Here is an 11208-nt window from a genome sequence, read left to right on the forward strand (position 1 = left end):
TAACACAGTTATCTACATCACAGCTGATTCACACAGACATCTGGCACTGTGCACCGTCTGTCCATTTGAATTATTCCTTTATTTGGTTGTTAATGCAAAACACTGACTGATGATCTTCCATCACAAAAAGAAACTCGAACTGACTTCTTTAAGTGTAAAATGTTTTATTTAGATGTTTTATACTGTGCAACAGTAACAATACAATAAGTTGTCCATACAATCGAGCGATACAAAATACGGAAAACACGGGAGACATCAAAACATCTGTCATTGAGCATGAAATGGAGCTGAACAGGAGCCCAAGTCATCCCCTCAGAACAAAAGGGGAATAAGAGAATAACATCATCGCTGATTAAATATGCATTTTGTTTCTATTTACACGTTGATTCTCTAAAACTGCTTATAACGTGTTAAAGATAGTGGAGGATAAGCAATCCGATTCCACTGCAGCTACAAGAAACAGTTGTTTGTTTGTTTTTTTTTCCAGTAAAAGGCATTTTTTCCCCCCAGAGCCATGTTTTCCATGAAGCCAACAGTGCCAGGCAAACTCGTGTTCCTTATGTTGGAACAAGATCATTGCCTGAAACACTTCCAATAACCCGTCAAAATGAGACTTGGCAAACACGCAGAATCCTCTTTCATTAAAGAAAAAGTGTTATCATGAGCATGCATGTTTAAACTGACAGTTTCAAAAGATCCCAAGTTACACACATGAAATAATCATGATAGGCCTACACACGTTTAGAAAATCGTAAAAGAAAATATAAAAGTATATCTTCATTCACTTCTGTAAAATAAAGATGTAGCTTTAAAATGGGATAGGCTAAATGCATGTCCTTCTCCTTTCCAACTTTCTTTTTTTTTGTCAACATCAAAATCTGCTTTCATAGGCCTATTATAAAAACGTCCCATGCCACCCAACTTCCTCATTCCTTTTATTTTGAAATGTCTCTGATTCCACTACGTTTAAACTTACATGATGCCATAATATTTAGAACAACAAATGGAGAGAGAAAGAGAGATAACATTGTCTACACAATGGAACTACGTTGGCATGAAAACAGTAGGCCTATTAGCTGAGCGGGTGTCTGGCGTTGGCTGGTCCGGTTCGGAGCCCCGCGTCATCCGGAGGAGGTCGAAGAGCCGTTCAGAGAAACCTTCCGGGGCTTGTTGCCGCCGCTGCTACCACTGCCGAACTGAGTGAAGGGCCGGCTGGGGGTCGGAGGGGCGGCGGTCGGTGTCCCGTTGACGTTAATGGGGCCGTGAGGGAGCTGTGGGTGCGGGGACTGCGCAGGCGTGCCGGGGCTCGGCAGCGACGAGGACGTGGACGGAGCCCCGGCGGGACTTCCGGCTTTGTCGCTGGCAGAATCGCTCTCGGGACCGGATCTGCTCGCGCTGTTCTGGCCTTCCTGCTGCGCGTGGCTCACCTTCATCTTCTTACAGTTAGGTCGGACTCTGTACTTAAGCGGCAACGGGCCGTTCTGCGAGGAAGGGTTGAATAAAGTGATATTAAAATATTAGAACAGTTGAATTAAAACCAAATGCATGAAATCAATAAAAAAAAATAAAAAAACTCAGCCGTAATACAACAAAATTAACTCAAAACGAATGTTCACCTATAATTCAAAAATATACGCCGATGGTGATGCATTCGATTCATTGTAGTCTACCAACAGCTGCATCCATGACCAAATATAAAAACTTGGTAATTAGCCTATTCCAAATTAAAATAGAATGTAACCAAGCACTTTTAAACGTCCAAAATATAGTCTAAAGGACAGAGAAGTTCTCCCTTGTCTTAGTAGCGACAATCAACATTTTCGTGTCAGTAGTATTCATTCCTCTGGGAATAGTCTAGCCTCCATGTGAGCCTACAAGCCACAATAAAACAAATTGAATTTTTGAAGTTTATATAAAATTGTCTGAGCCGGACCCTTCCCCATCCAACAGCCCCCTGTCAGTCTGTATTTTATCTTTTAAAAATATTTCTAAATTGACCACATTAGTGTCTGCACCACCACCAAAGGGGTGGAACCCCATTTAACAAATATACTTTTTTTTTTCTGTGCTGTAAACCTTCGCTATATTTGATGCAACTAAAATCAAAATGTGTTATCTTTAATTCAATCTAAGTAAAATAAAATCTAAATACACTCATTTCAAGATCAGCATTATTTAGCTGTAATTAAAGCCTGCACTTATTTAAAACAATAATCTCATGGTGTTTAGTAAAGGTATGCTCCAGCTGATAAGACATGATAATAGCTACATTTATTTGACAATGTGACTTAAAATTATCAATTCAATATCATACATAAAATAAGAACAAAAATAAGCTAAATAAGAACATTTGATTTACAACCCGTTAGTTACTTAGAAATGTGGCGGAACCAACTAAAATAAAGTATATTTTGTAACAAAAAAAGATAATATAATAAGATAATATATAAAGCATATATCTTACCCTTCTCCAAGTGTAGATATATGCTATATCCATTAACGTGTAGTAATCTTTCAGAGGTTCATCTTCATACATGACTTCAACCTTTAGAGAGAGAGAGAGAGAGAGAGAGAGAGAGAGAGTATTTTAATTTAAACAGTAACTATTTTGCTTTTAAATAAGATTTTGAAATACAAATCATAGTATCACAATTCCCTTGGACTGACAGACATATTCAAGTAGTTAAAATGTCCAGTTTATAATAGTCAAACATTGGATTAATAAATAAATAAATAAATAGTAAATCATGTAAGACCTGGTAGGCATTTGGGATGTCCATTTTGCTGCGCAGAAACTTCCTCAGATGCATGACTGTCATGGCTGCTGGACACTGCAGGTACCTCTTGTTAGCCACCTGCAGATTATGTAGTATTCCAAAATTATACATATGACATTATATTTGTATAGAGGTATAATTGATATAAAGTGACTTAGCGTCTAAATCAGACTGGTCCACCTTAAAAGCAGGAAAAGAATTTGCTTTACAAAAACAATGTAGCCCTTTCTCAAAAGGGAAACAATGTTTGATGAAAATGTGTCAGATTTCACAACAGAGGTGAAAAATTAAAGATTAATTAGTTGCTTTCTTAAAAATAAGTCTGCAGTATGATTCATTCTTATTTTGAGAAGAGAATGTGGCCAAAATCAACTTGCCATATTCTGATCTTTAGACTGCTTGTCCTCCACTGCACCTCCCAGTCTGAACGGAATAAAAGAGAGAAAATATTCTGTGAAAATAGCTCTGTGATATTCATTTTTTCATGTGCCAACATCATACCTACATGCAATAACACAATTTGATTATTAGCAATAAATAACATGATATATAACAAAAATATATATTTTGTGTACATCAGATGATCTACCACTTAAATGAAGAGTACACTTTATTGCTTATACTCTTTTTTTCACTCCTTCAGGCATTTTTTTCCTTCTTGAAACTATATTTGACACATGCAGTAGCCTACTTATGCTACCCATGACAACGGCCCTTAAAATGTTAAAAAAAAAGTTTATAAAAATTGCAAAACATAAAATAAAATGAAATGAAAAAGACTAATTTCATTAAGCCTTAAACAGTGAGGGACAATCCGTTACATATCTATCAGTCACTTCCTTAAAAAAATGAGCCTACATAAGTGATATCCAGAAACCATTATTAGAAAAAGGGCAATTTCTTAACCTGAAGGAAATGTGTGTTCAGGACCCAACTTAGCAGGATGTGACTCATTTGGCAGTGTTCTGCCCTGGATATTTTGCTGGACGGTAGGAAAACTAAGCTTGGAGGATAAAAGGACTCTATGCTTTCTGATGCAGGACAGGAGAGTTAATGATGGTCCAGGAACACTTTAACACTCAGGTTGGATCTGATCAATTATAATGCAGAATCTTATCTTAGATAATACGTCTTTAAATCCAAGCAGGATCTGTTCAAACATATGACAATTGGCATGCTTAAATTTTTCTTAAATATATTATGACATTATAATCATGACATTTCTTGCCACTGAATTAAATAGTACGTTACTCTGTCAAGAACTACATAAAAACTGTAGCGTCAATAATTATTGGAACAAACCCAAACAACAAAGCCTACCTGCTGTGATCAAAGAACTCAATAGAGAGGCTGATGATCTCATCATCTGTGATAATTCTTTTGTCCTCGTCTGCCACCTCTCCACGATCCTCATTTGATCCATTAGACGCTGTAGAAAAAACCCCCACAAGGATAAATACCCCGAAAATGAACGGGAAAAATTGGAACATTGAAGTGCAATAAAATGACTATAGAGAGGAAATTAAGTATTTGATTTCATCCAAAACTTCAAGAAATGTGGTTCTCTCTTCACTGTGGTGATAATAAAATGTATATACATGCTTTCTAACTCACCATCTACGGGGTGCTCCGCATAAAAGTCTCTCCTCCTCTTCATTTCATCTGAGGACATTCAGGAAGACAAGCAATGTTTAGTTTTCACAGAAATATAAATATAGTTCTTAAATAACACAACAGGATAAATGACATCAGAATAGTGGATGTAACAATTATCAACATTTGGTAACATTACATTATGGGTTATTTCCATACAGCAAACATATCCTGTGTCTCAAAACCTGTATAATTTTCCACATTTTATAGGAGTGAAACATATGAGACAATGGAGTTTTGCCTGACCTATTTTGAGAGGTGTGATCAACAGCATGTACAGAATAAAAACGAAACAAAAGCAGCACTTTACAAAGTACCAAACCAGATGTGACAACAACAGTACTGTAGATATGATCTCAGCTCAGCAACCACAGCACTGTGTTAAAAACAGATTATGAATGTATCGAAAAACATAGAAAATCTAAACATATCTAAATATAAATATGTTTAATGTTTTTGAGGCGGGGTTAATTAATTAGAACTGTATAGCCTACATTCTTATTTCATTCACTTTTTATTTGCAGGAGTGGTAATCCAGTTGATGTGGTGTCGTAACACTGGTGGCTGACTATAAATGAAAGGACTGATCAATAGAAAGCTATAGTGGATTGATGTAGAGTCAGAATGAAAAGTGAACAAATGTTAGATACAGACATGGTTTGACTGTCGCGCTCTTACTTTTGAAGAGCCCGGGCACCAGTTTGTACACAATGTCCTGTAGAGTTTTGTCAGACCTATAGATAGAGGAAGAGAAACTTCAGTCAAGCCACTGAGACACTTGAATTCTTAACATTTGGAGTTAAAATTAGAAAGAAATGATGCAGATGGTTGAATCACTCCTATTCAATTAAGCTTATGAAGAAGACAAGTAACAGCTCACCACAGCAAAGTACGTTTTTTTGTTTAACATATACATTCATAAATACTCTTTTTTTGCATTACAGCACATACACAACTTGCATGCAACACAGATATTCAATAGACGTTCATAACTGGCTGTGAAAAATCTCACATATGTTATACAAGTGTTCCTTGTGTCTGAATATTTTGAACCAATCACTGGCTGATCCTGCTGTTCAGTAGGGAAACAACAGGGGGAAACCACAAAGGGCAAGAAAAGAGGAAACAATGAATGTTCAAACTATTGTTGTAGCTGCCTAACATTCCCAACACATGAAAACAAAATATTCATATAATAGAAATAATATTTAAAAAAAAGTATATGAAAGTACATCAATTCAATCAATGGTGGGGCACCAAAAGATGGCTTGTTTACCGCACAAAACTAAGGAAAGATTTCTTTGCTTAAAAAATAAATACAGTCTATATCTAAAAATGAGGAAAGGAAGCTAAAAAAAAAACTAAAACAAATATGCGGGAAATTCAACAACCACAGTTCTCACCTAATGTTGAGCAGAGGCTTGGTTTTATGCACTTGTACATCACAGATGGGACAGTATTTGCTGGTTTCCAGGTAGCGCACAATGCACATCTTGCAAACTGCAAACCATAAAAAAGAAGAAAAAATGTGTCAATATCAGACGAAAGGATATCCTGAATCTACACTGGTAAAGCTAAATCTGGACTCATGAGAAATCTTGTTGCAGCATTAACAGTTTAAAGCAAAGTGTGTGCAAGGAAACATGCAAGAAAGATCCCTGTAGCATATAACTTGCTGCAACATATTCTCAGTGATTAACGTGCACCACTCCATGCTACCATTACCCTTCTACAACCAAAGAACAGCAATTGTTTTATCAGTTTGCTCACATGAGTGGAGACATTCGATGATGGTCGTTGCGTCTATGAAATATCCTCCGCACAGGACGCACATGAGGTGAGGGTTGAGCTCAGTAATCTTTATCCTGGTCGTCCGATGCATGTTGAGAGAAAGGAACAGCAATCCTGCGTGGAGGAGGAAAAAGTGTCAAAACAATGCATGCATGGCCGACGAGGTGGCATCAGAGGGCTGCAGGTTTCTTTTACAACGCGAGGCAGACCATTTGGAAAAGGCTGCTGTTTGTTTGACTGTGTTAAAGCAACATCATCGTTTATGCTAATCCAATAATAACCATAGGGTAGGGAGCTCGGTGGCAGATTGATAGGCAGCGACATCGCAGAGTCACCTGACCGAGGCGCAGTGAATAATCATAAATCAATCACTTCCACAGAGAGAGAGAGAGATCGATGGAGCCCCGCGATCCTCTCCTTCGCTTCATCTTAAATCAACATGCTTTAGCACATGGCGACATCAAACAAACAGTGTAGCCTAGTGCAGGACGATAGATTTAATCAAAGGGGTTTCTCCGCTCCAAAAAAAAAAAAAGCGCCAAGATGGGACATAGGCTACTATTCTGGGTTCCATGAGTCCTGATTTGGACGTATTTTTTAGCATATTCTGCAAAATCTGAAGGGTTGGATAATCTGGCTCTTTATTATGCCTAAATTGGCTGACATTGTAGTTTTAAATTAGAGAGCAAGTGTCGAGACAGAAATCTATAGCCTATAGGCTAACAATTAGGCTATAACACAAATCCGAACAAGGAAGAATCGGGCTACCCTTCAAAATAAAGTGGCATCTCATAATGCATCTCTCAATAAAAAAATGATGATTTAGCGATTTAGTTTGTGACCGCTCCACTTTATAGCAAGACGTTTATCCGAAATGTTGATGGAAAATACTATTAGGTAACCTACAGGGTCTGTGGCGCCCCGGGGTGAATGTGGGTGAGAGGGGGTTGATAGGAGACACACATTCACTGCATCAGGTGTGCCACACGGGCTATGGGGAAACCTGAGCGTTTCTATGGCAACTCCTTTTGCTTTTTAGCCCACATGGCGGGTCGCCAGTCTGAGAACAAGGCAGGATGTCTAACCAAAACAACAGCACGGCGAGCTGCCGGTGTGCAGAGCGGGAGTGAGGAGGGACCGGAGGCTCCCCGTCCCTCCGCGCACACAGACAGCGGCTGGACTGCCAGGCTGCCGACAGCACGGCTGCCATTTTGTGGAGGAAAAAAAAAAAGCCCGTATCGGTTCAACGGGCTGCGGGGTTTCCTTCGAAAGGGGGCAAATAAAACCGACGCGTTTACACGAGCTTCCCAAATCTTCGTGGACCACATGGAGGAGTATTTGTGTCCAACTCAGAGACAAATCTCAGCTTTCTTCTGGTTCGCTTTGCGCCGTGTTTCTCATGGCGTGTGCGCGATAACCAGCACCGTGCAGCACCAACATGGCCAGACAGCAGCGACTGCTGAAGTTGAAGCGCACACTGGATCATAGGCTACTTATTAATTCTGCGCCATTATCATTCTTTATTAAACGTCAACATTGCTTATACTTTGTGCCAATTGGCATTTCACTTTACAAACCCGGAACCACAAGCTCAAACGGTGAATTAAGTCATCCAATGCCAAAGTATCATCGCTGTTCCATTTTATCCATCCAAGGCTATTTAGGAGTCATGAGGCAGATGTATCTTAGAAGATTGGAAAACAATAATCTAAGCGTGTATTAATAAAAGCTGTGCTATAGGCTAATGATATCAGGGCGCCCTTTGCGTTCATTTAAAGAAATAAAAACACCAATGATTAAAAGTCTAAATGTAACAGAGTGGACATGTGGAGGAGACGCTGTTTAAACACTGGATGACAGCCAGCCTGTGCAGCTCTGAACCCGTGCCCGAGTCCCAGCCGGGTTCAATGCTCCACCCGACCTCTCTTGGCCGTCTCTGAACACACCACTGCAGGCAAGTTTGGACAGCGACTCCGAGTCCACATGGATAATGATGGACAATGTCTATATATATATATAGCCTATGCCTGTTGCGCCATTAATCGATTGCCTGGTGTTTGGACAACTGCTCTCCTTCTGTCCTGTGGGAGATGCATGCTCACTTCATAAGACTTCAAGTCAATCACTCCACACATCCAAAAGTCAAGACGCTTATTCATAGTGGGAACGAATGCCGCAAACGCTACAGTAAAGATCAAGCCATTGTTCAAGATTCCCATTATGGATAGGCTACAGAAACACGGACTGTACATAGAAGATGCAGCCACTATGTTATATTCCATATGGCCAGACATGCTTAATTATAGAGTCGGTGTTGATAACACATCAATTAATTCAGAACCGCTTCTGAATCTTCATTTCTCGCAATAAAGCAACAACAAATGAGGAGATTTTCCCTCGCTTCTTGCAATGACCCAAACCTCATTTATTCCCAAACGAGAACAGTTCCTCTTGTAAAGGTTCCCCTTACACCTAAATCAACAGCAGCTGGAAATAACCCAATTAAAATCGGCAATGGGGAAAAACCAAGACCTCATATTACCGCTGTCAGTCAATTCAGAAAATCCTGAAATAAATAACCAAAGATTCCTAATTGATGACTGAAACGTATAAAAGACGATAGGCTACAAACAAGAACAACTTTGGTTTAGCGTGTTAAATTGTGCTCATCACACACTGTAAACCATCCAGTCTGTTAGGCTATTACAACATCTATTCACAGACCTATGAGGCTGTAAACCAGCAAACCCGAATAGGGGGAAATACATATAGGCTACATTTTAACCCATTAAGCACACACAGGGTTCCCAACAGCATAATGAGTAAAATGGGTTTTTTTTTTATCCCCCAAGAGGCAAAAGCCCTGCTATGTGTGCCTGTCCTGTAGCCACAGATTATATGTATATAATGCCGTAAGAAGGTGAAAATGTCGATGGAAAACCAGAACCAGAGCTTATAGACTATGTCAACAAACAAACAGTCTATGCTGGCCATAGCATATCGTAGGCTATATGAAATAAATTTCAAACTACCGGTGCTTTGGCTGCTTGCGAGACACAACCAGCTTTTTGTATTCTGGCCGACGTCTCGGCCATATTTTTGTTTTTTTTTTCTCAAAAACCCTTTTTAATTATGATGACCATACACTAAGACCTAAGTGAGCCACAGTGCATGTTAAACGATGATCCAGTGTTTACCAAGCAGCCGTCATGAAATATTTATGCACAGTTGAAATGGTTTGCCTTCTTGTCACGTTATGGGAGCAATCCAAGTTAAGTTAATAAATCCAACATTTAGACAAACACACCCAAAAGCAACATAACATCCTGTTCACAACACCCCAAACATCACGACTCTATAAAATAAACGCGCTGTATGGAAAGATGAACACAGAAGGACCGTTTGGAGCACTTGCTGCTGTTAACATCTGAGCCAAACCAGCCTGGTTCGCCTGAGATCTCCCACTTTACATAAATCCAAACGATGCAATGCAAAGCCCAGCCGTGATCAACTTATACAGACAGATGACTGACTAGTATATAATGCAACACTGGGTGTCCGTGGATCTTAATTCGCGTCCGTGCCCGAGCGGGGAACATGTTTTGCAAAAAAAAGTGGTGCGCAGACACACACAGAGCTCCACGTCGGTGATCGCTGCAGCCACCGTTGAAAGCTCCACATCCACCGCTGGATCGGTCCGTCGAAAAACACAAAATCACCGACCCTAAACCTCTCCTTCTGCCCCCGTTAGTTAGAGACGATATCGGATAAGACATACCTGGAGGCTCGGCTGGGAATCGGTGGGTCTTGAGGCGAATAGACAATGAAAGTTGGGAGGCGATCAGCAGAAAATGAATAGGAGCCGAGCCGCCATCTTGAAGCAGGCTGCAGACGCTGTCAGTGGCAGTGAGCGCACGGCGGACCGGAGCGCATTTCAGATGTGCAAATAAAACTCCTCTTTTCCTCGCCGCTTGCGCGCTGTGAGCGTATCCGATCCGCGGCTTCGAGAGAGACCAGTCCTCCGGCTTCGTCTCGGGAAGGCTCCCACTTAGGCACCGATAACTTTGCCTCCAAAATATCCGCTTCACCCCAGTAAAATGCAGCAGTGTGTGTGTGTGTGTGTGCTCTGTGGAAACTGACACCGTAGCCTACCCAAAATGGCTTGTAGTTCGCCCGCCCCGCATTTGGTCACGTGGTGTCTTCGCTTAAGGATGCCTAGGAATTACTGTCGGTGTAGCCTGTGCTTTTTCTCCCGATCTACAACGTATGATATAAAATAACACACACAATAAACACACACATGTACATTTTAATAGTGTGTTTAACCACTAAATCGTATAAACTACTCAGCAGTGTGTGCTTTGCTTGAGCTGAAAGGACACCAGCCAGCTGCTTGCAGGCGCAGAAAAATTACTGTCGGTGTATTCTAGTCTTTCTAATGTAGCTATGACGCATGATTTAAAATAACCCATAATAGGCTACACATTCACACACTTTGATACACTTTTCGTCTCGAAAAGGCGCAATCCATGCATTTAACAGCCTATGTAGGATATCCTACTTTCGCTCAAATGGCACTATGATTAGTGGCGTTTGAAAAGTAGGCTACTGATGGTGTGCCCTCGTCTCTCTGATGTTAAAAATAACTGCAGCACACACACTCGCATCTTGTCGTTTTGATCGTCTAAATGCCTCAATCCACTCAGTCTGTTAAAGCACCAGGCAGCTAGGCTACCTTATTCATCTCTGCTCATCGTTGCTTTAAAAGACCCACGCACTTGGTTAAAACACGTCCATATGACAAATGACTCTGGTGTCAAACCTTTGTCACAGGCTGTCCTGACATCTAAAAAAAAAATGCGCCGCAACTTCCACTTGATGAATTGGAGCCTTTATCCTTCAGCCAGCGCCGCAGAAAACGAAGGCATCTCGGATGTTTATGGAATCCGAGCCGCTGTGGTTCTTCAGCTGAGGAGCTCTGAACTTT

The 11208-nt window shown here is 40.5% G+C and overlaps 1 protein-coding gene across 2 annotated transcripts; it reads right to left on the reverse strand.

Moving 5' to 3' along the window:
• Positions 1–147: 147 nt before the first annotated feature.
• bmi1a (bmi1 polycomb ring finger oncogene 1a) lies at positions 148–11196 on the reverse strand. Of its 2 annotated transcripts, none has more exons than XM_031282088.2 (10): positions 10887–11196; positions 6201–6335; positions 5834–5930; positions 5109–5164; positions 4392–4439; positions 4098–4206; positions 3155–3200; positions 2757–2855; positions 2465–2545; positions 148–1481 (listed from the first exon to the last, which is right to left on the reverse strand). In XM_031282088.2, exons 2-10 carry the CDS (start codon positions 6310–6312, stop codon positions 1122–1124), a joined length of 1008 nt encoding a protein of 335 aa, XP_031137948.1. In that variant the 5' UTR covers positions 6313–6335; positions 10887–11196; the 3' UTR covers positions 148–1121. The 2 variants fall into 2 exon arrangements, with proteins under 2 accessions (XP_031137948.1, XP_031137949.1); XM_031282089.2 differs by lacking the exon at positions 10887–11196 and adding an exon at positions 10000–10818.
• Between the last annotated feature and the right edge of the window lie 12 nt (positions 11197–11208).

The sequence above is a fragment of the Sander lucioperca genome, chromosome 1 (assembly GCF_008315115.2).
Source record: "Sander lucioperca isolate FBNREF2018 chromosome 1, SLUC_FBN_1.2, whole genome shotgun sequence".
NCBI lineage: Eukaryota > Metazoa > Chordata > Actinopteri > Perciformes > Percidae > Sander > Sander lucioperca.